At 41.6% G+C, this 27,581-nt stretch overlaps 1 protein-coding gene and 1 long non-coding RNA gene across 3 annotated transcripts; one reads left to right on the forward strand and one right to left on the reverse strand.

Moving 5' to 3' along the window:
• Positions 1-142: 142 nt before the first annotated feature.
• OSGIN2 (oxidative stress induced growth inhibitor family member 2) lies at positions 143-10,673 on the reverse strand. Of its 2 annotated transcripts, none has more exons than XM_015855914.3 (6): positions 10,367-10,673; positions 7,893-8,047; positions 5,611-5,747; positions 4,483-4,674; positions 3,841-3,932; positions 143-1,944 (listed from the first exon to the last, which is right to left on the reverse strand). In XM_015855914.3, exons 1-6 carry the CDS (start codon positions 10,408-10,410, stop codon positions 900-902), a joined length of 1,665 nt encoding a protein of 554 aa, XP_015711400.2. In that variant the 5' UTR covers positions 10,411-10,673; the 3' UTR covers positions 143-899. The 2 variants fall into 2 exon arrangements, with proteins under 2 accessions (XP_015711400.2, XP_015711401.2); XM_015855915.3 differs by lacking the exon at positions 10,367-10,673 and adding an exon at positions 9,981-10,294.
• Positions 10,579-15,873, forward strand: LOC107310361 (uncharacterized). The gene is made up of 3 exons (XR_001553574.3): positions 10,579-10,752; positions 13,062-13,278; positions 14,296-15,873. It is a non-coding gene; the product is annotated as an uncharacterized LOC107310361 (long non-coding RNA).
• Positions 15,874-27,581: the final 11,708 nt, after the last annotated feature.

The raw sequence follows: 27,581 nt of genomic DNA on the forward strand, positions 1-27,581 counted from the left end.
AATGGGAAATATTACCATCTACCACCCACCTTCATCACTCAAGTGATTCCAGTCTTCCTGAGCTAGGAGGCAAGAAGCTGAAAAGCTTTCTCACATAGACTTTTCTACCAGTGCACTAAATATTCATTATACTGACACTGTATTAAGAGCACTTCCATCAGTACTTTATTGTTCATGTTGGTGAGTTTTCTCAATATACACATCACCGCAGGGGAACATCTCATGTCACGTCTTTCTCTACTCACCAAACTCTAGGCATTGCATGAGGAAAACAACATGAATGGATTGTCAAATCATGCACTGAAGATTAAACATGAATGCCTATTCTTTTATTCCAGTTACCAAATAGGGTCACTTGCAACTGCTGACCAACACTTCACTGCTTATGGAAAATCCTTCGTAAAGACCATTTTAGTAAGCGCTCATTCCAGGTATTATTATGGCAAATAAATAAAATTCCCACTTCAAAAGGCTCCAAGTTTGCTTTGGGACCAAGAATCACTTTCTACTAACAGCCTTCTGCTTTTTGAAGTTAACTGAATTTCAGGATAGGAATATTTCGTCAAGTTTGACACTAAAAGATTAACCCGCCCTGGCATGCATTGCTTTTCCCAGAGGAAGTCTGCTCTCTCAGCTGAGCGAGAGATGACAGGTAGGTCAGTAAGAGTTAGTCTCATATTCTGCTTGCCTGGAAGTAATTCCAGTAGAGATCAGTTGTAATAGCAGATCAAATTTTTGCTTTTTGAAAAGGAAGTATTATGGTATCAGCATCCTTTATCAAACAATACAAGCACAGGTTACTTGTATACAGAAATATGACTGCTAACAACTTTTGCTGTCAGTGAGGGTTTTGTTAGACTAAGTCTAGTTCCACACGTGAAAAGTTGCTAATGCCTTATTTACGGCACCCCATCACCTCCTCCATCCCCACTTTCCATCAACTCTTGTTTCTTCTTTTGTCTTATTGCCAAGCATCGTGCAATGCCCAATGCGCCTCCTTTTAGAAACCGCACAAAGTTGTCTCCAACCAGAGGACCTAAAGCAAAGAGGTTTGCTTCTTTAGTACATTCATATGTATATGGATCTATCTCAATAGGATTCCCCTTGCACGTGATGGGTTGATTTAAGTGATGACCTATGCCATGTCCTTGGTCCTTTAAAAAGAAAAGATTTGGGTGAGAACCTATCAGAACTAAGGCTACAGAAAACTTCAAAATTTTCTTCAGTCCAGAGGCACTCTGAAGAACACATTTCATTTCAGGCTTAAAAGAAAGTACATTGTGTTCAGGGAAACTAGTGTAAGTAGAATGCAGATTAGAGTCTCCGGTATGTGACTGAGTGCACATCATATGATAGACCTTATGGTACTCAGGGTAAAGCTTTTTAGGTAACTGTTTGAAAATCAGGCTTGAATCAGTAACTCTTCTACGAAACACATGAATTACGGGGATGTTGTTATTGTAGGCACACAGTACTGCATCGGCTGCAGTAAGTCCAGCACCCACAATTAACACAGGGTCTGCTTTCCCACGTAGCTTTCCTTTGCTTACAGCAGCTCCAAAGTCAGACATGGAATGAAGGACAAAAGGAAAATCTTCACCTTCAACGTGCAGCCGGCCAGGAGAGTCAAAAGTTCCTGTGGCAAGAGCCACGTTCTCAGCAAAGAGGCAGAAGGGCACATGAGAACCATCTGCTGCTCGCTGATAACCTCTGACTTCCCAGTTTCGCTTAATCAGCGGTTTCTGTCCATCTTCCATTTCCAAATGCTGCATTGGAATATTGTCGTTCAGTTGACTTCTATCTTCATCATCTCCTCGGTAAAGTCTGGATACTGATGTTATGTAAACATTGTCCCTGAAGTTTTTTTGGAGGCCCATGACTTTAACATAGTGTTTATAGTAACAAGCTATTTCCTCTGGCATTACTCGGTCACTCTTTATATTTCTGAAACAAAATTGAATGTTTCCAGTTAATATAAAGACCTTATCAATACTTTCAACATCATCCATGATCTACAACACAACAGTCAGATTTAAGAGCATTAAATCTGCCCAGTGTAACCAGAGTGGAGTTCAACATATTTAAACTTACTCAAATTGCTTTATTTGTTCTCTTGATTCCTGATATAAGAGACAAGCTAGCTTTTTCTTTTTAAGCAATGTAAACAATTACAGTAAGTGCTAATGTGATGAACAAATAAAAAACAAAAGCTGCTGTGTTGCAGTAGGTCTATATGGAAGCCTTTCACAAAATCACTTGAACATCACGACCATCTACAGTACAACACCAGCTAAAGTAGCACTCAATGACTACTAAAATAAATAAATATCATAACAGCTAAGAGCCAAAGTCGAAACTGTAGGTTTGGTATATTGCTTGCAAAGCATAATGAAGAAAAGAGCTTAACTCGAAAGACTCTCCTGTGAGTACAGATAAGTTCAGTAAGCATCAAATTAAGTAGCTCTGTAACAGAGAATTAAATCCAACCTGAATGAAAAAAAACAAGTATCACGCTGACCCTTAATTAACACCTTAATAGGATTACAATGACCAGATGCCCAATAAAAAGCATTCTTGCACTGGAATCCTGATACTACCTTATGTTTGACCTGTTTACAAAAAATTGAGCTATCTGAGAAGTTGAATGAATCTGTTTGCTGCTTCAGAAGCACGCCCTAGGAATAAGCCAAAAGAAACAGTAGCAAATAGCAGGTTAACCACTGAATCAGGCTTAGAAGCTTGTTTACTTGAGATCTTGTTGTTTATTCCTAACAGTTCAAAAGACAGTGTATGTGCTTTCAATTCAGGTTACTGCTCTGAAAATCCTAATGAGGTATTTAATGGATATGATGAATGTCAGGGTGACACCTGGTATAAGAAAACTATTTCACATGACTGTAAGCATTAATTATGGTGGATACTTTTAAACATGCCTGTTTAACTGTAGTAAAACAGTTCAGCATTTCTTTTTATACTGTAATTTTCAACAATACTATAAACAAATTAGCCTCAGATAATAAGCAGCTTATGGGATTTCAGTTAATGACAGTAATCTTGCCTCCCTATTATCTAAGAAAGCTATTAAACAACAGAGGTACAGTTTCTTCACTGCAAGTGATGACCTGAAATGACTAACACTGCTCTTTAAGACACATGCCCAAGAAATCCTTCTACTTTTCTGCCCTATGCGTCAAAGCAACTTCCTTTAAGAGGGAAGTTATTAGAACAAAGTTAGGAACATTTGTTTTAGAACAGGCTTAAGCAAAGTGCATCTGTTGACGCAGACCTTTGTGAACTAATTGCAGCTTCAAAGTAAATGCCAGGAGATTGTGCAAGACAGTGGTTTTTCTTTAACTTGCTTTCCAAGGAACTTACTACAGGAAAGTAACATTGGAAAGTAATGAATTATCCTCTTAAAAGTATAGTTCATAGATTGTAACATTTCAGATGCTGCAGCTTTGTAAATACTGAGAGGTACTGACTTCCTGAATCGTAAGCTAGTATCCACAGCAACTTAAGTTGCTCAAGTTGACACCCACACTGAAAGAGGAACTTCTGGTATACTTTGGTAGGTTTTATATGACTGAATCAGCTTACAGTAACAGCTCTTATTTGAGAAATGTTAAAACACACCACTGCTGGTACATATGCTTTTGATGCACTCAAAGCTATTATATTCTGGCCAACTGTTGTTAATTTTCTTCCAGAGTACATAAATCATTTCCAATGCCAGGCAATTTAATAAACAAAAGAAGCTTTCCTGTAAAGAATGAAGCCCAAATATTTTCCAGTTTTGCATTCTTACAACTTATTTCCCAGTACTTCAGGCAGCATCTTTACCTGCGCTTGCTGGCTGCCCACTCCTTGAAAGTGAGGCCAGGCAGTTCCATCCAGTCCCCCAAACTGATGGTTAGCATGGAGCCTTCCATGGCCTACAGTGGAGGAAAAAACCGAGATGCACAACCAGATGCATTTCAAATAGATACTTTTATGTGAAACAGCAAAGTTCTTCTCACTGTATTCCTTTAGACTGATATCAAAATACAGCCTCATACATCCTGATCTTTGGCCTACAGTTAGATATTTTAATGAGCAGCTATGTGATCTAATAAAGTAGGAAGAGAGGACAAGTGAAAGGGAAAATAAAAACAGGTTACTTAGAAATAATGTTATTTGAAACAAGAATGATTAAATTAACAGGATATGGCCATATTAAGATTTTAGATTTTGTATAATCACACCCGAAAACAACGGGAGAAAAGTTAGAGAATAAACTTTGTTATAATTTAAGCTAATAAGAAAAACAAGACAGCAGTTAGACCACAATACCGACAATTAAAGAGTAACTTCTCCCTCTGCCAATTTTTAACACACTTGACCTTTGATAATGGAAACTGCAATTGCCACTATTGACATTTAAAACAACCGTACTAAGAAAAGTCCCAAACCGCAAAATGATCATGATATGAAATGTTTACTCACATGCCAAGCCCCACCAGGTGGTCCTTTACCAAGCACTACATGTGGAATATAATTATGCTGTTCTAGCTTCCAGTGCAGAACGGATGGGTAGTCATACCCAAAGTCAGCATCAGGATGAAGCAGCGTATCAAAGAGCACTGCAACTGGGTTTGAAGAGCGTCCTTCAAGGCCTTCAGACAGGTACTCCAGATCCTGGTTTAGAAATAAGTGCTGTGATTTACTCCTGTAACTCTGAATACAGTAAGTTTGCCTCATTTGAAAATTACATACTACTAATGTAGTAACAGCAGGGCTAGGTGGTATTTTAAAAGCTGGGACAAATATCCAAAGAACAGAGTAACTTGCTAACGTTTATATGTGCTGATAGTGGACTGCTTTATCAGGGAATTGATAGTATTTCCATGAATGGAACTTGAACACATATCTGAAGTACGTTATCAGCATGTGGTGCCCAAACTTAAAGCACCACACATCTGCACCCAAACTAGGACATGAGAGCTGGAAGGCCTGCATCAGCTCCTCGCTGACAAAGTGGTGCTTCAGACGCTTTTGGCAAGCAATAAAATCATTACAAAAGGCAAATTGTAAAACCCAAAAATGCCACAAACAAAAAGTTCTCTAGATCCACAAAACAAACTACCATGACAAACACAGCAGCCTTGGATCATGAGCCTTAGATCATTTAAATCAACAGAAGAACGCTATTACTGCACTAGAAATGCAATTAGCTAAGCAGGCTGCTTCTACACATTTTTCTCCTACCTGCTATGAGACAAGCAGCTCTCAGAATGTACCATTTTTATCTGGAAGTGCCCTGTATATAATTTGTTAATGAGCCACTGAAGAAGGGATGTACTGAGTAATTCTATGATTCTGTTCTACTGCCCTTCAGTTTGCAGGTAAGAACAGCACAGGCCAAGTGGTACAGATAGTTGGCTGAGGCCACACAGCTACTTGAGCTGCACTGCGGTCTCATTCTTTGCAGGGTAAGAACATTAAGCCCTTTTTTCATCTACACGCTGCTTATGAGAGTTACAAAAGCATTTTAATAGGCTCGTTAAAGACTACCAGTCCATAACACAGCTTGTGGTAGGAAAAGAGCTGGACAAGACAGCAAAACAAGCTTACCTGATCAACAATGGAAAGATGCCGTGCTTCCTCTAACTTTGTGTGGAGAATGGGGTTTGGATGTACAGCTTCAGGAGACAAATAGGGCCTGTATCCAGACAGTAGGTATGAAAGACAAATTCCTGAAGGTCCATTTCCTATTAAAGAAAGAGGAAACTGTTTTAGAATTTATACAGAATTTATTAAGTAATCAAATAAGCAGCAATAAAGTTACAATAAAGTGGCATAACCCACTACCATCCTGATTCAAAGCAGCTTATAATTATCACAGTAAAATAACACCTGCCTTAGAACTTCTTCCAGATAAGCCAAGCTCAGTTTTTACCAGGTGAGGAAAAAAAATGTGTATGTCAATTAGCACTATGAAACAAAGCGAACATAAAGGGATTTCATAGTTCAGCATGTCAAATTAAATGGTGATAGGACTAGAGGGAATGGCTTCAAGCTGCACCAGGGCAGGTTCAGGCTGGATGTTAGGAGACACTACCTTCCCAAAAGAGTGGTCAGGCAGTGGAATGTGCTGCCCAGGGAGGTGGTGGAGTCACCGACCCTGGAGGTGTTCAAGGAACATCTGGATGTTGTGTTGAGGGACATGGTTTAGTGAGAATGATGAGTGATGGGTGGATGGTTGGGTTCTTGTCCAACCTTGGTGATTCTATGATTCTAAATTCACTGTTCTCACACAAACACTCTGATGGATAAGCTTAAAGAATGTTAAACTCCACTTACAAAGGAACAGCACACAGGATTAGGCCAGCAGAGATTCTGTTTGTGCACACACATGCATGAGGGAAAAAACAGTGGTGTTCTTCTACAATATTAAAGATCAATTTAGATCTCTCATAAGGCTTCTCCAGACAGCCAATGAATGAGAGAATGTGCAGCTCCTTGGAGGTGTTCAAGACCAGGTTGGACGGGGTCCATCTAGTAAATTTGTATTTTTGGTGGCCCTGCCAGGCAGGGGGGTTGGAACTACATGATCCTTGAGGTCCCTTCCAACCCGGGTCATTCTGGGATTCTGTGATTCTGAGAGAGATAAACTTGAGACATTTCTCAGATGTATCTGTGAAATAACCTGTGGGTAACTTTTCTCCCTCCCAAGTACAAATAGTCAAAGCAGCTGTGTTTGGTATCAGCAAAGAGGAAGGCATTCTAGACAAAGTAAGTATTGAGCACAGGTATTTGCATAACACATATTTGCAAAGCTAAACAGTGAAAACTGAGTCATTAGCCATATGGTAAACTTAAACTAAGGTTGATGAAATGCCAGGAAGCTGTTGCTCTTCAACTGCGATGCAGAACTTAGCAAGTGATTCACGTCTGTCACATTCACATAAAATATACTCCATGAGCACTATTTTAAGCCATTATGAAGAAACCTTTGAGAATGTGCACTGTACCAACACTGATCTTTCCAAGTCATGGAGATTTTGAATGAATGTATGTTGAAATATCATTCTCTGGAATCTCTCTGCCTGTCTGCAGGTAAAATGAAAGGTGCTGATTTGCTGTAGTCCCAACAGCTTTGGACTTCGGAGGTTTTTGAAAGCCGCTTTTATTTCAGACCTTCTCTTTATCCCTTCATCAACTTGTGGCATAAGGAGCTAGCAGACAGCTGCTGCTCGAGAGCCTTAGCCCAATACAAACCACCCTTGCTGTGTACCCAGGGAGACTATTCCCTCTGCCATCCTGTCATTCAGCAAGATTTTACAACTACAACCCTTTAACTATTTCATTAGGGCTACAAAAGATTGCTCTCAGCTGGCTGAACTGGCATGGATTCATCTGGTAAGAGACATGACAATATTCAGATGTTAATGACAGATGCTACAGAGAAATGCAATTAATAAACCAGGTTAGCATCTAATCAATACACAGCACACACTTCACATTATGCTTTTCACTCTCCTGTATGACTCCACAAATTTTTAGCACCACAGCATCAACAACCTCCACGCAACCCAACGAAGACATTGTACCACGTTAACTGAGCCCTTCATGATCAATGCTTGAATCCAAGCAGCGCTGCTAAGACTCATCTATCTGCTGCCAAGTAATGCAGCTCCATTTGCCAAATCATCATCTGAATTCAAATGTACTCTGGCTACAAGAACTTCAATATGATTTGATGGCACTGATGTTAATCACAATAACTATTTTTCTAGCAAGCATCTTCACCGTAAGGCTGTTAAGCATTATTCATTTAGTGATAAATGACTTCTTATAGCAAGTCTATAAAGGGAATGGCAGCAGTGAAGAATTTTAAGAGTCAAAAAACTCACCTATTATTACCACAGGAAGGCTAAGGAGAGAGTCCCCAGGCAGAACGGTTTCTTCTAATAAAGGCATCTTTTTTATCTTCTTCCCAAGGCTGTCACCAAAATACTGGCCAAAGGAATTCAGAAGCTGTCCTTCAGTTTCAGAGCTGTTGTAGTTTCTAATTGAGGACAGATGGAAGAAAACTGAAAATGAAACAGTTGTACTGGAGTCAAAACAACCTTCTCAAAATAAAGTTGCTTTGGATGCTTTATTTGACGAGCTGTAGAATTAACAAAAAAACAGACTAAAATAGATATGCTTCATCCAACCTACAGAATTCTACTCTCCAGAAGAGTTGTTTTCTAACAGCAAATCCAAGTCCATTTTCTCCTAGAAAGTCCACAGCAAGACAATAAAAACAGACAGATGGCTCCATGGAGACACAGATTTCCAGTTCAGTTTATACAAAGCCAAAGTACAACCAATGAACACTGTTTTGATCCGCCACACGGAAAAGCTCATTTTTCATTATCCCCATCAGAAGAAAAGACAAACCCTGCCTAGCCCACAAACAACACAGACACCAACCAAGCAGGTAAGATACACAAGAGCGGCTCACATGTTTTCCTACCTGCTGAACCGCACACAAGACTTTACACCTACACAGCCTTGATCAGGTAGATGTAAATCTAAAAGTCAGCAGTGATGCAAAACACTGAGAGAGCTGTGATTCCTAGAAACCCCAGATGCAGACCATGGGGGTTTTAACCATGTTAAGAAAATCCTTAAGTGCTCCCTTGGCACTGTGGGATCTGCTGCACGTTCCCAAAGCCTGACAGAAGGCTGCAGGCTGAGCTGCACAGCAGGGACAGCACCGCCACACAGCCCCATGACAGTCATTTATTGACTAAAAAGGGGGAAGCTCTTCTGAAATTGTATTTGCTTCTGGAAGTGACTACTTTGCATCTGCACTTCCTGCACTACAGGGGAAAAAAAAAGTTGGAAATTTATGATTTGACTTAGTTACAGCTGTGCATTGGCTTGTCATGATAACAGATGTGTGTTAAAGCACAAACTGCACACTGAAGTGAATAGAGAGGATGTTTAACCATCACACTGCTCTTTTAGGCAGGGGCAGGTAGGCTCCATTACCTGCCAGCCTGCACTCCAAGCTCACTCTGGAGCAGCACTCTGTGCTTTGCAGGTGGACTGGCAGAGAGCGGGGGGCGGGGGGGGGGCTGGATACAACCTCCTCACAGGATAGAAAGCTGAAACAAAAGAAACACCTGAAAATCTCTCTTGTGCAGAACTGAACTGTGCAGAGTTGCCTAAGCATCACATTCAGTTCCTCAGCTATCACACGCACGAAGCAACAGCACATCAGACACATGTCCTTGCCTCCTAGGAACGACACAGCAAAGCTTGGTAAGGTCCTGAATTAGGACAGTGGTGGTGGCCGCCCCTAAGCCGCCCAGTAGCATCCAGCTTTGCATGGTGGGAACCGGCATCCATCCAGGCTAAACAGACCCATCTCCCCTATGAGGAGAGACTTAGGGAACTGGGTCTGTTTAGCCTTAAAAAAAGAAGGTTGAGAGGGGACTTGATCCGGGTTTATAAATACCTGAGGTGTGGGAGCCATAGTGGTGAGTCTGATCTCTTTTCAGTAGTGTGTGGGGACAGGACTAGGGGTAATGGGATGAAAGCACAGCATAGGAAGTTCCGCACGAATGTGCGGAAGAACTTCTTTACAGTCAGGGTGACAGAGCACTGGAACAGGCTGCCCAGGGAGGTGGTGGAGTCTCCTTCTCTGGAGATATTCAAGACCCACCTGGACGCCTACCTGTGTGACATGGTGTAGGGAGCCTGCTTTGGCAGGGGGGTTGGACTCGATGATCTCTAGGGGTCCCTTCCAACCCCTACAGTTCTGTGTGATTCTGTGATCCATCCCATCCCATCCCCAGGGCCTGCGCTCAGCCCCCAGCCGGGAAACCGCAGCGACGCGAGGCTGCCAGACCCGGCGCTGTCGCTTCCCTCTTGCTTTGTAGTTATTCTCAGTTAGTCAACATTTCTAATGGAAAACGAGGAAGAAGAAGAAGCAGGAACACACATACCACGCGTAAACATTCTCTTCCCTTAGCAAAGAATAAACCGTTCTCAACAGCTGCCGTTATCCCCCTCGAGTTCCTAACGGAGGAGCCGTTCTCACGGAGCAGTTCCCGAAGCACAGCTCCGTGCATATCGGCAGGCTGACGGCAGCGGCGCGGATCCCGTCACGCAGAAACGAGTAACACCCGGTTCCAAGCGCACATCCCGCCGCCGGGCTGCTCTTATTTCCCGGCGGAGGCGGAACGGCCCACGACCCCGCGGGGCATCGCGCTCCGAGCCCGGCTCGGCGCTGCCCAAGGTGACCGCGCGGCCGGGGCGCCCCTCGCATCCCGCCCCTCTCTCCGCACGTCTCCCGCGGAGGCCGCGGCTCCGGCGCCGCGCCGCCCCTCACCTGACGGGACCGGCCAAGGAGCAGCGGCAGCACCACACGGGCATGGGGGGCTCCGGCGGGCTCGGGGCGCCGGCGGGGCCCGTTGGAGGGGCTGCGGGGGGACGACGCTCCGCTGCTCCCGCTCCTCCTCCCGCCGTCGCCACACTGGGGCCGCGCCGCGCCTCCTCCCCGCTCGCAGGCGGCTGCGGGTCACACGAGGAAGGAGGAGCCGCCGCCGGCACCGGGAGGGAGGAGCGGGATGAGAGCGAGCTTCCTCCTGCCCGCCCAGCAGGGAGATGCGCTGCCGACGAAAGAGTGGGCGGAACTGTTCGCCCGGTGATGGAGGAAAGAAGAACGCGCTTAACGCCCCACGGGCGAAGGGGGGAAGCGCTGAGGAGTGGGATGAGGTGGGATCCTGCTGCCCTGGGCCTGGCGCTTCAACCCGTTAGGCCTTTTGTTATGTGGTGGGAGCTGCTGCTGTGGTTCTGAGGGAAAACTTGAGAAAGAGATGTTTGTTTCCTGTCTTCGTGCTGGGTTTTTGAGTCAAGAGCCACAGCAGGTTGTGTTTAGAGAAGGAAGTGCTTTGCCTTTCAATACCTGAAGGGAGCTTACTCCCAGGAGGGGAGTAAACTCTTCGAAAGGGCTGACAATAGCAGGACTAGGGGAAATGGTTTTAAGTTAAAAGAGGGAAGATTTAGGTTGGATGTTAGGGGGAAGTTCTTTACTAGGAGAGTGGTTAGGCCCTGGAACAGGCTGCCCAGGGAGGTTGTGGATGCCCCGTCCTTGGAGGTGTTCAAGACCAGGTTGGACGGGGCCCTGGGCAACCTGATCTAGTAAATGTGTATGTTTGGTGGCCCTGCCAGGCAGGGGGGTTGGAACTACATGATCCTTGAGGTCCCTTCCAACCCGGGTCATTCTGTGATTCTGTGCTCTTGCTCAATTGACCCAGTGCTGCAATGCCAGCAAGCAGGCACAGTGATCATGCAGCCCCTTGTCCCGTCCTGTATTTCTTTCTGCTGCACAGTCGGGTTTCACTTGGGCTACTTCAACCTGGAGATGGGAAGGCTGCGGGGAGACCTCATTGCAGCCTTCTAGTACTTATAAGCAGGAAGTAATCCAACCCTTTGCATATCAAGATAGCAACAGGACATGGGGAAATGGCTTTAAACTAAGAGGGGAGACTTAGATTGGATGTTAGGCAGAAATTATTTATGCAGAAGGTGCTGAGGCACTGGCATGGGTGCCTACTCAAAGTAGCTGCAGATGCCCCATCCCTGGAGGCATTTGGGACAAGGTTTGATAGGGCCCTGGGCAGCCTGAGCAGGTGGGTAGCAGCCCTGCAAGCAGCAGGGACTTGGAACTTCAAGGCTTTAAGGTCTCTTCCAACCCAAACCATTCTATGATTCTATGCAAATGCACATGTGGGTATTAGCAGAATAGAAAGCTAACTATATTACAAACTTGGCACCGTTTGGCTAATGTCCCAATGGCATCACATCCAGCTGATGTCTCAAAACATTAACAGCGCAGGCAGATTGAAGATCTCCAATGACAGAGACTTGACGGCCTTTCTGAGCAACTTCTGTGGGTGCTGACCAGCCTCACAATGAAATGTGCTTTCTTACATGCCAGTTTAATTTCCTGTGCTTTGAGGAAACGGAGAATCTTGATATAAAATCTCATTCTAGCAAGTACAAAACACATCCAATGAAACACAGTGTTCTTCGTGTTTACCTAACAGTGCCTATCACACATCTTTAGACCAGAATTAAGAATGTGAAGCTGCTTTTAGCTTGTCATTGTTATTATTATTATGCCTCAAAAGATTTTGAACAGAAGCTACCCTTACAAAACAGTGTCTTGAGTTCAAGAAGGTACATGAAGTACTTGCTTGTTTACCAGATAACACCCTACTTGAATAATACACCTTGTTTTATTAGAACTGTGTCCTTGTTTGCATCAAATTACAGAAAATATACAACAGAAACCTCATGCTTTGAGAAAACTGCCTGTAGCAGAAAGGAAGTTTTCCAGATGTCTCTAAGCCATTTGACAGTGGGGTCAGATGACATTGACTTTGAAGTTGACACATGAAGGGCATACTCAGCTTTAGGCATCGCGCAGCCTTTGGTCACAGCCTACTCTGTCATTTCTGCCCATCAGCAGAACTGGCTGCCTAGGATATAACTCACAACTTCAGCTAGACTGGCAGTATTAGTAATTTTTGCCCTTGGATATGACTTTGAGTAGAAGAGAAAAACAGCCACAACTGCGTCCGTGCCTACAGAGTGACTGTTTTCCCAGCACGCTTTTACATTTGAAATGGGAATTGTTATGCTGGACCTTCAGTTTTTAATACAAAATTGGTAGACTGGAACAACAGTATTTTATAAACCCATCACACTTCAAAGGGATTTCCATCTCCTGTTCTGCCCATTTCTGTTAGTAGAATCAGGCAGTGACTGTGTGCTAGGTGTACTACAGTTCTCTACGTTTTAAATCACGATAACCAGCATAAAGTTCCCGTATTTCATTAACACTCAATAAAATTGTGCATTTGCTCAGTAAATAGTTTTTTAAAGTCAGCTGAAATTAAAAGACCATTTCCCCAAGTGTTCAGTAAGTCATTATCAGTATGTGGAATATCACTTTGTTAACCACAAGGTTGTTTTCAACGTTGATTTTTCTTACCCAAATCTTCTTGTTGATCAATTAGGTACGTATAGTACCAGCTTGACACTGCAATATTCCTGAAAATCCTGTGGGCCCATAGGATGGAAGCATCAGAGCATAGAACTGGTATCTCAGGGGAACGTGAGACTCATGACCTGGAACAAGAGGGCTTTATCTGCTGTGGCAAAAGCAGCAAGATCAGTGAGTAACTGAAGAAGGCAACCTGCTGGTTGTAACTCTGCACAGGAAACAACATGTTGGTAAGATTTCTGTGCCTCCACCCGCTGCAATATGAGATTAAAGTATAAATTGAGTAGACAATAGAGCTGTAAAGCTTCAAATGTCACTGCAGGAGTATGATCAGCTCTGCCCTGATAAATAATGCAGTATCTCAGTGCAGAGCTTACTCAGGGCAGATGTCTCATCGATAACAGACTTGTTCCCTGTAACATCAACTGACTGAAAAATGCATGAACTGCAAGGCCCAGTAAGGTACTGCATTTTCAGAAACAAGCAAACAAGTCTGTAGCAAATTTGTACTCAGCCTGAGGTACCAAGTGCTGAAGAAAGTTTTGGAGAGATTAGGAAGGCTTCAGGTTATTTGCTTTTACTATTGTTAAGCAAGAGCAACTGAGAAATGTAGCTGTAAGACAAGTCTTCTTTGGCACGGCCAAGGAAAAATAAAGAGAAGTCTCAATCAAGAAGCTATGTTGCAAATAGGACAGATCTTTCTGAAAAAGCTAGGTACTTACTGAGAGGGACAACTACAAGATAAGAAGCTTAAAGGACTGGAGGGAGTGGTTTCAAACTACGGCAGGGGGGATTCAGGCTGGACTAATGTTATGTAATGTAAATATTTCTTCTCAGAAAGGGTGGTCAGGCACTGGAATGGACTGCCCAGGAAGGTGGTGGAGTCACCAACCCTGGGGGGGGGGCTGAGGGCTGAGGGGGGAAGGTTCAAGGAATGGTTGGATGTTGTATTGAGGGACATGGTTTAGTGGGAGCTGTTGGTAATAGGTGAATGGTTGGACTGGATGATCTTTTAGGTCTTTTCCAACCTTGGTGATTCTATGATTCTGTGATTAAAGGAGTAGGTATGTCAGCTTCCTGGGGTCTTTTCATAGCCTGGTTTTCTTCAAGGGTTTCCCAGCACTCATAAAGTAGTACTTGCTTGGAGAATGCAGATGCAGTAAGTTCTGTGTCAAAGAATTAATAACACAAAGTAAATAACATGAGCATCTTTAATGGCATTTTATTTTTATTTTTTTACTTTTCAGAGAGAAATGTGCCTGAATATCTCAAAAGAGGTCAGCGTATTATTCTGGGATGTGTCAGGATATGAGAATTCTGATGGTGTAAGGTCAAAATTCTCAGCCAGGGGTAGACTCTGTGACAGAGTCTTATGCACATTGAAGAGCATTTCATAATGCAGCACTGAATTGCTTCGGAAGATGGACAGAATCACATTGGAGAAAGCCTGGAAGATCAGGACATGACAGGCCTAAATGATCTCTGGAAAATGGACCACTTGGAAGAGATGGACCACTTGGGGTCTGCTGGTGGCATCAGTCTTGTAGATAGTTAGGATGAGAGCTTATAGATCCAAGCCTCCATGCTAGTTAACTTCTGTGTGTTTTTGGAAAAAAATCAAGATAATCATTTGCAAGAGAATTCTAAGTAAGCATTATGAGATAGCAGCAAAATAATGATGAGTTTTGCTACTTTAGAAGAAATAGGAGTGTTGCAGAGCCTTCTCCAGGTCGCTTCACTGTTAGGGAGTTTGCTGAAACCAGCTTCCTAAGGCATGAATGCTTGAAAATACCTACCAGTAGAAGAGCTTGTGAAAATGGGATTGCATGTACTTAAGAGGAAGGATGAACAAAAATTCCAGAAAGAAAAAAAAAAGCACTTAATTATGAAGATAATGTCAGATTTTCCAGTTACAGATGGTACAACGTATTTAATCTCCTGCAGAGACCCAAGTGGCAGCTATTGCCTTGTACTCACAGCCATGGCTGACACACGTGGGCAGCTGCCTGCAGTTGTACCCAGAGTTGGAGATGAGCCACTCTGGGCTACCAAATCACCCACAGTCTCAGGAAGATGAATGGATGATAACATCTTTCAGTCTTCTGAGGGCTTTGTGACTTTGCCACAATGGTTCATCTCTGCTATGGTCTAAAGATGACATGGCTGGGAGGAAGAACAGCCAGAAGGGCTTTGGTTACCATTTGTTGAGTCTGGGAAGAAGCTAGATGCAAAAAAAAAAGAGAAGTTGTAGAAAGGGTCATCATCCAGACTAGTGAGAAGTGGTAGGACTAGAACTTAAAGGCTTTGAGAACTGTAGAACTTGATGATTAAAACAAATGTACGGAAGTAAACATCTTGAAAGGTGTGCAACAAGTTGTATGGCTCATCTCTTAAGGCAAAATATTCCAAATTGCCATAGATTTGCTTGCAATAGTATGTCTGGATGTGTGGGAAGCTCTGACTGAGGACATGTCCTATGGCACGTTCTAGACCTGTTCTGTACAATTAATCAATTTAATCCCTGAGGCAACTGTTTCATCACTAGAACAAATAAACCAAGGCTGTATCGCATTTTGGATTCATGAACTGCTCTGGTTGTAGGGTACCAAGTTATCTGTGGTAAAGGAATATGAGCAAAAGTATCCTGGGAAGTAAAGGTTGTATCCTGCCATGTCTCTAATGGATGTATATATTTAACTAGCACATTATCTGGTACATTTAATATGAGGTTTTATTTAGAAATTTTTCTGTTTCTCAGCAAAACTGTTGACTGCTCTCCATAATAATAAATAGACTGTTGATAAAATATGCCACTGGTATTTTGTAAATATAATTAGTCTGGAAGTTCTGTTTCTTTTTGCAGTTCTACAGTTGTCTGTTGTGACCTTCTCCTCATAGTAACAAGCATGAAAAATATGCTTGGAATGCACGTGAAAGTCATTTTGGATTGATCTACAAAAGCCATTGACAGTTTGTTGCATTCTGTTACATCTGTTTTACTTTTTTGACCAGGCCCAGGCCAAGTGTATGTTCTAAGCCTAAAGTATAATAAACTTTAGTAGTTCTGACATAAAACTAGGCCTAGTTGGCTGGAGAATAGTTCAATACATGGGTTCTTCTACTAATACCAGTGCACTGTTTCTGCCCAAGCAGTCAGACAGCTCTGAATCTTTCCTGGATGTGGCTGTAACTTTAAATGCTTTTGGTAACAAGCACTAATAATAATAATAATAATAGTAATAATAATAATAAAATAATTCCAACACTTCATGTAGCTCATCTGAAATACAAAATGCTGTGATGCAGGAACAGGTTTGGAAACATCAGAGTGGAAATGACTGTGAGTCTCTGTTCTTTAAAAGTTGGACCAGCGACTTGCTTTGACTCACGTTGCTATCAAACAGCTGAGGTACGTCCCACCTACAAATACTAGTTCTTATCTTGTGTATTTTGAAAGTCTTATTCTGTCAGAAATCCATCCTAAGACAAAAGATAATGTTAAAAGTAATGCTATTTTCTATCATATATCCATCGTCTATCGTATATCCAGATGCACATTCATTCTGGAGGAAGCTGTTCTGCATTTTTTTGTTAGGAAAGGCTGCATTTTTTAGTTAGGAAAGGCTTCCTATTACCTCAGAATTTTTTTTAGGACATGGGTTTTCATTTATAAATAAGTATTTTTGTTTTTAAAGAGTAGAGCTTCCCACCTCCTACTTCTGCCATGTCTTTCTTTATCCTTGTTATTTTACCAATGATGTCCTGCTCTTGGAGACAAATCACTTTGTTGGCTTCATCTAATCCTAAAATCTATAAGAAATATAACTCAGTCATACATCTAATGCAAAGAAGACTTTATCAAATGTAACTTCTTTAAGATAAATGAATTTTGGCTCCATATATTTTCTCTTCCTCATCATTTCTTGTATACTTTGAGCTAGCCCCATTGCATTGCTTTGCTTTCTTTCAGACAAAGCATCGTGATGCAAACAGCATTTTTATATAAATGTGACAACGTTCTGCTTGTTCCTGACAGTATCCAGTGCAGTCTCATGCCACCTTCTCAGTCAGCAACACAGCCTGAGGCTTCTCATGGGGGAAGCTGGAAAAATAATAACATGCTCATCACATTACACCTCTCAGGAGCAGTGCTGAATCCTTGGGGTGGCACTGTGTGTACCAGCACTGATGTTCTGCAAGGGCTGAGAGAAACTTGTGAGAGAAGCACGCAGGTCAAGGCTGCCATGTATGGAACTGTGAGGTATGTGGAGCTTAATGCAAGTAAAGATATCAATGGTTTTCAAACAGACCAAAACCCCATTGTTTACAAGAGCTCAAATTCCTCAGTTGCAAAAGGCAGCAACATAGTGTCCTCCAACATGTCTCTTTCTGCTGTGACTTCTATATTCCTCCCCCCCTTAATCCATTCATAAGGCAGCTGCCATAAGTGTCCTAATACTTCACACATTTCTTTGAATCACACTTTTCTTGTGTTGCCTGAATGGGAAGCGAAGGAGAGAGTGGGTGAGAAACATCAAAACAGTGGTATCTTTGTATGTTCAGGTATATATCCTGAACACTGAAAAATCAGGAAAGTGTGAGCTTTCAGTCACTGAACCTGGCAATGTAATTACATATAGGGTCTTAGAATTGTGATTGATTTTCTTTTCTGTCTCTCCTGTTATCCACCACAGCTATTTGTAGCATTTTATTTCTGAGTACATTCTTAGGAGGACAGTGTGTGCCAGTGTGTTTGGGCAGCTCCTTCCATGCCTTGGCTCTGATTAGGGCTTTCAGCTTGTTCTGTAAACCAAAGTCAGTAAGTGAGAATGAAAATGAAGAGACTGCATGACCAGAATACTTTGGTGAAAAATATACTGAGGGCTGATTTGGCTTTTCAGTTATCTTTGTAACCATTTGCGTGGGGTAAATCTCACAGTGTAGACGAGACTGTCAGTGCTTCTTTGATTCCGCTGCAAGATGATCGTGATGTCGGTCTCTATTTTTAATCTGACACTCTTGTTTCCTAAAGCTGACCGATAATAATTGAAAGCGACAAATGTATTTTTCTCACTCTGTTGCCAGTGACTTACAGCGATGTCACAGAATGGGAGATGCAGTTGCTGAAGTCATTTTTCACACTATCCGAAATCCACCAGATATTTTTATCAAACTTCCTGCTTTTCAGTCGACATGAAAGGAAACCCCCAAAAAGGACTATGCAAAATATATTATTCATTTAAATGTTAGATGTCTTAAAATGTAAGAATATCACGGTACCCACTGACAGCTTGGATACAGCTACACCCCCTTAGCAACTACGCTTCAACCAAACTTTGGGGTTGGATATGAACATGAATTTCAATTTATTAGCTACTCCTTTTTAATTGTCGTAGTTATTAACCATTTCATGTTTGTAAAAGACAGAATCACAGAATGACCTGGGTTCGAAGGGACCTCAAGGATCATGTAGTTCCAACCCCCCTGCCTGGCAGGGCCTCCAAACTTCCACAATTACTAGATCAGGTTGCCCAGGGCCCCGTCCAATCTGGTCTTGAACACCTCCAAGGACGGGGCATCCACAACCTCCCCAGGCAGCCTGTTCCAGGACCTCACCACTGTCATAGTAAAGAACTTCCACCTAACATCCAACCTAAATCTTCCCTCTTTCAACTCAAATCCGTTTCCCCTTGTTCTGCTATTATCAGCCCTTTCCAAGAGTTTACTCCCCTCCTGGATATAGGTTCCCTTCAGGTACTGAAAGGCTGCAATGAGGTCACCCCACAGCCTTATTTTCTCCAGGAATCCTCCTGGAGGATCCTCTCCAGGAATCCTGTAAGAACTGTGGGGTTTATGTACTGAAACAAAACATGAGATTAGCCATAGCACGCGTTTTACAAATGAGACAAGCATGCATCCTAAAAATGACAAAACCCAGTCAAAATAATCAAGCTGGCCAAAGAACAAGTATTGCAGAAAGCTTTAGAAAGAATGACACGAGTTTCTGTTGTGTTTCAAGTGTATCGTCATGACTCTTCATGACTGCCTGACCATGACGTTTCTCACTCCTTTTTGACACTTAAGCTTTTGTTTTGTGTCCCGTATTGTTTTTCGGACCTCAGAAATGATGTGCAGCTTGCCTTTAGTTCCATGTGTGTTTGAAGACAGGATGGGATTTGACTTGAGAGGTGACTTCACAGCATTTTGGAAGCATTTGTCAGTGCTGATTGTACTTGTAGCTTGTTTGCTTTTACAAAATGTGGTGTCCTAGATGGACATTTTTAAAGACCAATTTGAGAAAAGATGTAGCTGGAAGCACATAAATAAACACTAACTCTATGTTTTTCTATCTGAGAATAAATGGATTATTCCACAAGCCACTGAGGTACAGTATGCTTTTATTTGTTAGTTCTTGTTTCTTTCCCTGTTTGACTTCTTGTACGTGGGCTAAAAGATTATTTATCTGAGTGTGTGATTATCCTGTCATTGCTGTAAGTCCCATGGCATTTTGTATAGGGTGTGCTGTATTTACTGCATTCTAATGCAGTTGTTACTCTTTACTTCACGTGAGACAAAGACCATAATCACATTATAAACCATAATGTATTACGACTTCAAGGACATGTTTTCAGGGTAAATGCAGACATTTGTCTCAGTGAGATCTGCTCAGGGCCACAATCTTCATGCTGTTTTGCATCATGCAGCCTGTTAAAACCAAAGTACTTGACCCAATATTATAATATGGAGTATCAAATAAGTTACAATATGTAGTAACCAATATGATATTATATGTAGTTTTTCTGGCTTTATTCAACCACGGAAGTGAAATAAGAAACCCTTCCCCAAGTGGACTATATAACTTTTGCATTTTACAGTAACACAGTAACCGTGAAATCAGATATGAAAATCAGAATTGGCAAAATGAATCCACTCAACAGTAAGACTTGCTTCTGGACATTAGGAAGTAATACTTCTCGGAAAGGGTAGTCAGGCATTGGAATGCACTGCCCAGGGAAGTGGTGGAGTCACCGACCATGGGAGTGTTCAATAAACGTTTGGATGTGGTGTTGAGGAATATGATTTAGCTGGGAAGTATTGGTAATGGTTGGACTAGATGATCTTCTAGGTCTTTTCCAACCTTGATAATTCTGTGATTCTGTGATTCACCTTATCAGCTGTGTCTAAGTGAAAACAAGCTGGTTGGTGGCAAAAGGAATCCAAATGTAGAGGGTATTTAATAATAACACTTTAAATATTCTTATGAGAAATACGATTTATTCCAGTACTTATACAATTAATCTCATCACTCTGTCCTTCTTCATCTTGTCAGTCAAGTACTGAATTCTGCAGAGTTTGAGGGAGTGGTAGTGCTTTCTTCTTGCTTTATACAGCATATGGTACCATTCCACTTAAGTCTGGATTATAATCCTGGGGATCACTACAATACAGGGACATGTTTATAATAATCTTTTAAATGAACAAGCAGTATTCAGTACTAGATGAGAACAGATGCTCTTATATCCTCAGACTATTTATCTCAGGAGTCAAATATAGTTTGCTACTGACTGAATGGTCTGATCTCCATCTTCAATGTGTATTTTTGGATGAACACTTGATGAAAAAAATGGTCATCTTGCTCCTCAGTTTGATTGCATGAAAATCTGCTGGGACAAGTTAGCATGAATAACTGGCACACAGGCAAGCATGGGTCGTATTTTTGCATGTTGTTAAGTGGCTTAGCTTTTCTGGTGCAACTTTGTTTTGGGATCAGTGCTCAGTAATATGTATAGGTCTCTGCATTTGCTTGGAAAGCCTCATGTTACATTAGTGAAACAACAGGCAAAAGACTCACTGATAATAGCTTTATTCAACCTTGCTGAAAATGTTAAGTCTAGTAACAATAAAGGCTTAACTGTTCTACAGTCTGGCCAACTGGTCGTTGCATACTACAGGAAACAATTGCAAGCATTTAGCATTTCAGGACATATAAGCCAGAACTACTCAGAGATGCAGGATGTGAATATATACTCCTGGTGCTTCCACACTGTTAGTGGAATGGCAGCAATGCACATTCCTTTAGACCATATTGGCATCTTCATCTTGGAGAATTACATATTACAGATATCTCGGTTTTGCTTTCATTCATTCAGGTGTGACTGATGAGATTGTTTCACATACCATTTATTTGCACCTGTAGTCATTGTGGATTCCTGAATGGTTCATGCTTGTAAATTCTGTACTTAAAGGTGGTGTAAAATCAATCATCACCTGGACAGTAAGGAAAGCAATGCTTGATCTGAGTTTCATTTCTGTAATTGCTTTTTCTCTGAGTATGAATCACTAGTTACAATTAAAATTAGCCATCCTTCTCCATTCTTAGTATGAAAAGCAGATTCCATGTTGCATTTAGTAGCTAATGGGTACTTCTTTGTTTTCCAAAAGTGGCTTCATCTAATCTGGTCTAATTTGTCATTGCTCCTAAGCTATGTTCTTTATAAAAAATAGTTTCCACTTACCCTCAGCTGTTCATAACTTTGGTTTAAATGCTTGAAGATAATTATGATTCTGCTTTAATTTTAGAAGTCAGTTTTACTCTCCTCCTCTCTGGTTTTACAGCTTGTCCCATCCCTGCAGTCCCTCTTCTCTGACCCTTCTTCCCACAGACCCCTGGCATGTGGAAAACTGTTCAGATCACCTCTATTCTTACTAAATTCTTCTGTTGAATTCTTTCCTACATGACTTCTTTTTCCTACTGTTTGTGCTAATCCATTCCTTTTATTCATCGTCATCTATCTAACATGCATTTTAGAAATGCCTCACTTGGGAACAAGGTAATTTAATCAAGTTAGGAAATTATCTTTTTTATCTTAGCAGAACATAATTGTGCACGTCATTTCAAATAGAATAAAAACCAACAGCACTCTTCCTTATTTTTGGCAGATCCCCTAGCCCAAACATTGCTTCTTCTACAGCGGCATTTCCACCATCAGCAATGGCTATCATGCTCAGTAGGACAGAGACCTCTCATCACAGGTAGTGGCAGGTAATGACAGAGCAAATGACAAAACAACAAAACACAAATCATAAACATATACCTGTATATATATATAGTTGCTGGTATAAAGTTTGGTTTGATTTGGTTGCTTGTAGAATCATTGTTGAGCATGCAATTGCAATCTCTTTTTGGCACACGGAGCTCTTTCTGTTTGAATTATACACAGAGAGACAGTTGAAGCTCATTGGAACTTTCTGATTTCTCTGTTTTTGATCTGACAAAACCAGTAGGGCCCCAGTTAGTAGCTTGGGTTGCATTTCTGATTAAAAGCATTCCATTATGTGAGAGGAAAAAAGGTGTTGGAGATGCCCAGGCTAGATTCATCAAATCTCCTAGGAAAAATCACTCCATAGCTGTATCCCAAAGAGAAAGAATGTTTTACCGAGGCTGGTATCACACGATCTGTACTGTCAGTGTCCTTATCCAAGGCAAACTGAAATGTTTCATGGCACCCATAAAAACCATCACAGTGCTTAGGGCAATGAGGCATCAAGCCAGCACCTTCTGAATCACTTTTCTATGGCAATCTATGTGCTACTGTAGCAGTATTTCTCATGTTAGAAGAATATTGCAAAATATTTTCAAAGATTTCCTGCTTGGTCTTTTTATTTTTGAAATCTGAGCTGTAAACTGAAACAATAAGTGCAGCAACATCATTCCTTTAAGCACCATCTATTCTTGGCATTTGGGACACATCCCTGAACAGCTCAGCTGCCTTGTCACATCAGATGATCAAAAGGCATTTTGACATTATTTAGGCTCTAACCTTCAATTTCACTCTCAATAAACAGAAAACCAAATGTTCCCCGCAAAACACTGAGAAAACAGAAGCTGTGACTGTGTCACTCCGAAACAAAGCTATCATTACAGATGAGACATTTCCCTGCCTTTACACAATAGATGCTTTTATTTCCTACTGTCAAGAGCAGAGCCAAACAGAACAGTATCTCTTTGTACACAGATATTTCTTTTAATTTGTTAGTGGGTTGATCCTTTTAAAATTGCTAATTAGCTGAGCTATGATTAATATGACTCAAGTAACTGGAAAATCTCATCGTCTCATAATCACAGGGCTTTTCAACTGACAAGTCTTGCTCCAGTTGCTTCTACTCTTTATGTGAATCACGGCATCATAGAATCATGGAATGGCTTGGGTTGGAATTGACCTTAAAGTTCATATACTTCCAACCCCAGCTTACCACCCAGTAAACCCAGTAAGCCAGGGCCCCATCCAGCCTGGCTCTGAGTGCTTCTAGGCATGGGGCATCCACAGCTTCTCTGGGCAGCTGTGCCAGAGCATCACCACCCTCTGACTGAAAAATTTTCCTTTGACATCTAATCAAAATCTCCCCTCTTCTAGTTTTAAATCACTCCCCCCTATCAGATCATGTAAAATGTTGGTTTTACTCCTGCTTATAACCTCCCTTCAAATACTGCAGGGACACAGTGAAGTCTCCCCAGAGCTTTCTCTTCCCTAGGCTGAACAAGTGCAACTCTCTCAGTGTGTCTTCACAGGAGAGGTGCTCCAGCCCTCTGAGCACCCTCTAGGAATCCCCTCTTCCTTCTCAGCAGAGCTTCTCTCATGGAGTTCTTCTCCCAGTCTGTATCTCTGTTTTCCCTGTCCCCCTGTGCAGGAACACAAGAAGCTGCTGACCCCGCTGAGTTGCTGGCTGGCAGCTGAGAGCCAGCAGCTCTGAGAGGCCCTTCCTACCAGTCAGCACCTTTGTTGTTCCATGAAAGTCAACTGAGGTCAGCTTAAACCACCAGATCTGCAGTTGGTAGTTACTGGTGTTAAGCAAACACTTCTTTTCCTGAATGGTAAATCACTGCTTCATAACAAAGCCAGCTACCTCTAGGATAGAACATTATCTGCAGGTCTAGGGGAAATGGTTTTAAGTTGAAGGAGGGAAGATTTAGGTTGGATGTTAGGGAAAAGTTCTTTACTAGGAGAGTGGTTAGGTCCTGGAACAGGCTGCCTAGTGAGGTTGTGGATGCCCCGTCCTTGGAGGTGTTCAAGACCAGGTTGGACGGGGCCCTGGGCAACCTGATCTAGTAAAGGCGTATGTTTGGTGGCCCTGCTAGGCAGGGGGGTTGGAACTACATGATCCTTGAGGTCCCTTCCAACCCGGGTAATTCTGTGATTCTGTGATTCTGTGATTCTGTGATCTGTTTAATTAAATCAGCTGACAAGAGTGCATGATACAGAATATGTGTTTAAGGCAATAAAAGTCACCTTCGCGGTACTGTTGAAGTGAACAATACTGCCAAAACTTCATTTGTATAGGAATGCATTGGTCTAAGCAACTTCATTTTTGTGGGGATTCTCAGACTTATCAGCCTCTGAATCTTGCTCTTCATTAGGCCATCAAAAGATGTCCTTATTGAAGTTGCCATAATATTACTCCTCTTATTCTCAATTTTAATGCATTTCCAGTACCTGGAAAGAGAGTGCATGCATGGTATAAGGTATCCTGTGTCACTATAGACCAATAAAGATGCATCCAGGTATGCAGTGGGAAATTGGTGTGCGTTTGCTTTCCTCACAGACTGTGCTGTCAGACTTTAAGTCTGGTCACATCTGAAAGCAGTGCCTTCTGGGGAGACCTTACTAGCAGGAGCACCACACTGCTCTAATGGAGAAACTACACAGCCAGGTGAACTGTCCGCACCCATCAACAGGGCCTAATTATATTTAAAATAAGAAATATAATCTGAGAGGTACATTGTTGCTCAACCTGCCCACGTTGGATGAGATGGCAACTGCACGAATATCGCTGGCTGAAGCTGCCAGTGGTAGAAAAGCTTTCAGATTTTAGTCCATGGGGCTTATTTATGGAAAATTTATGTTGATACCAACAGACTCGTTAAAATGAAGACGGCAGAAGGTGCAATGTAGAAATCTGTTCTGCAAGTATTACAAGTAATTAATTTTAGAGTAGAAAATGATGAATTATGAGGTTGGGACCATATTCCATTGCAGGCCCTCTTTTCATTGCATCTGCAGTAGGTTTTCACCCAGGTCTCAGACCTGGCTTTACACTCCTGTCACCTGGTCCCACACTATGACATAACAGTTTGAACAGACACTGCTTGCAAAAAAGCAAAACTATAATGAGTTCTCCATCAAAAGCCAGAGGGAATTTGTTACTGTGCCTCAGTTCCATAAAAGAGGGCAGCGCAGCTGTATTTTTATAGGTGCATCGCAGTGGGTGAGGAGAAATTATATTGTTCATGAATTGCTTGAGCTCATGCTGTTCTAAAAGAGTTTGCATAAAAATAGATTTTATCTAATAGGGAAAATGTGAGTTTTGTCATGTTGCCTGACATGAACCAATATAGATACTTTGATAATGTTTTGTTAGCTTTTTTTTTTTTTTTTAAAGAGAATTTATAATGAAATCTGAAATCTGTGGTGAGGATTGTATGAATTTTAATGCAAAACGTGTTGATTTGATTCCTTCATTTTGGATGTCATTTTGAAAACAACATTTTGGAATTTTAATGCATCGTTTTGAAGGGTGGTTGCTAAGTTGGCATGTTTCGGATTACAAATGAACTCAGTTAACACTTCGCTCTTGAGAAGGAAAGCTGTTATCCAAACAATTTGTTAAGACGATTACGTGAACAGAGAATGAAAAACATGAGCAGAAAATCCAACATGAACTCTTACAGAAAAGAAGTTTGAGTTTTCCAGAGGCCACCGACTGATGCCTTTGGTCAATGAGTTGGTTGGATGTAATTAAAAATACCACCAACAACCAGAACTCAACAAAATGGCTCTGACTTTTTTGTGCTTTTAAAGATGGTGAAATAAGATTGTGACTTCTACCTGTCTGATTTGATGCTGGATTCCTTAGGCCAGCTGAGGTCCTGCTGAAGTCTATGGTAGTTTTATTCACCACATGTTACCAAGGGACACCAATCTACTAAAAGGAACCTTCTAATCTGAAACCAGTTCCATTGAGGTTTACAGCAAGAATCAGACTTTAGAAAAAAATTGTGATGAGTTTTCATAGCAATATAGATTCTTTTTTCATGTGTTCTAAAGTTTAAGGAAGCATAACAGATGAGATTTACTGAGCTCTGTTGGAAAATTCAGACAAGTATTTTAAAATCATGGGGTCCTAGAAATACAGAATCGTTTGAGTTGGAAGGGACCCTTTAAAGTCATCTAATACAGCTCCCCTGCAACAGAGAACTTCTGCAGCTTTCTTGTATCATTGGGTGGTTTTGAGACTGATGTGCAAATGATGTCCGGTTCTGCATATTCACATAGTACCTCATTAAAAATAAATAAATAAATAAATAAATAATTCTAATTATAGCTGTTTATAAATGTCTGAAATTTGAAATCCACAAAATATACATTAGTAGGGAAATAGCCAACAAAGGAGGAAGTAGCAGTTGTTTTAAGAAATCATTTTTCTGTGACATGCTAAGTATCATTAGCAATTGTTGACCCTCTCAAGGATCATAGAATCATAGAATTATCCAGGTTGGAAAAGACCTCAAGGATCATCAAGTCCAACAGCAGCCTAACCATAGTATCCTAACTCTAACAACCCTCTGCTAAATCATATCCCTGAGCACCACATCCAAACAGCTCTTAAACACAACCAGGGATGGCGATTCAACCAACTCCCTGGGAGCCTATTCCAGTAGTATATGCTGAGTGGTTTTCATGAACTCACTGGTGTAGTTACCTCCGTACTCTGTAGGGAAATTCAGAATTACTAATAGGTGCAGGAAGAATGGCTGTGCCTGCAAAGAGTTCAGCAGGCTCTTTCCAATGATTATTCATGGGGGAATAAAATTCAGGCTCTTTAGCCATAGAGGTACCTGAGGCTAAATAAGGCAAGATGATGGCTAAAGTTCAGAACTTTATGCTAACAACCATACTTAAATTTTCAAATCCACAAAGTTTAGGTTCTGGTGGACTCTCAGTATATGGCTTTTGGGTGAAGTAGGCATTTGAATTATTTGTGGGTGGTGTGGAAACTGGAGAAAGGAAAGAAAAAGGTGGCGGCATAATTATAAATATCTAAGATTTGAGTGAAGTTTATCTCATCTGATAGAGCCTTCCTTTCAGTGAACAGCCATCACCTTGTGATCATTTCCAGCTCCCCATTTCTGAACTAATACCGCATGTGCCACTCCTGTAGGCTACACCAAGGGACATCCCCTCACATTGTTCACTACTGAGTTCCTTCTTTGACTTGTGGCAGTCACCATTCTATTTAAGGAGTCTGTCCCTTCCAGGGAGAGATATCTGACCTTGTTAGCATTCAAGCTATTGTTTTCTGGGGAGCTCAGAACTAATGTCTGGAATAGTCTGAAAAGGAGAATGAAACAGTCTTTCAGATATAGTAAGTAGTGAGTATCTGAAAGCTTTTATTTTAAGCTCCCTGCCTTTGTGTAGTGTAGCATTGAAACAATCATTGTTAATCCTTTAGACTAATCCCCTTCTAATAACACTGT

The sequence above is a fragment of the Coturnix japonica genome, chromosome 2 (genome assembly GCF_054131305.1).
Source record: "Coturnix japonica strain WE chromosome 2, WE-NBRP24, whole genome shotgun sequence".
NCBI lineage: Eukaryota > Metazoa > Chordata > Aves > Galliformes > Phasianidae > Coturnix > Coturnix japonica.

Coding starts and splice junctions, on each gene's coding strand:
- OSGIN2 (XM_015855914.3), bottom strand. CDS start 10,410: ATGCCCGTGTGGTGCTGCCGCTGCTCCTTGGCCGGTCCCGTCAG. Junction 3,933..4,482: donor CACCTGGTGGGGCTTGGCAT/GTGAGTAAACAT, acceptor CCTCCACTGTAG/GCCATGGAAGGCTCCATGCT. Junction 1,945..3,840: donor TGGGCAGCCAGCAAGCGCAG/GTAAAGATGCTG, acceptor ATTTTGTTTCAG/AAATATAAAGAGTGACCGAG.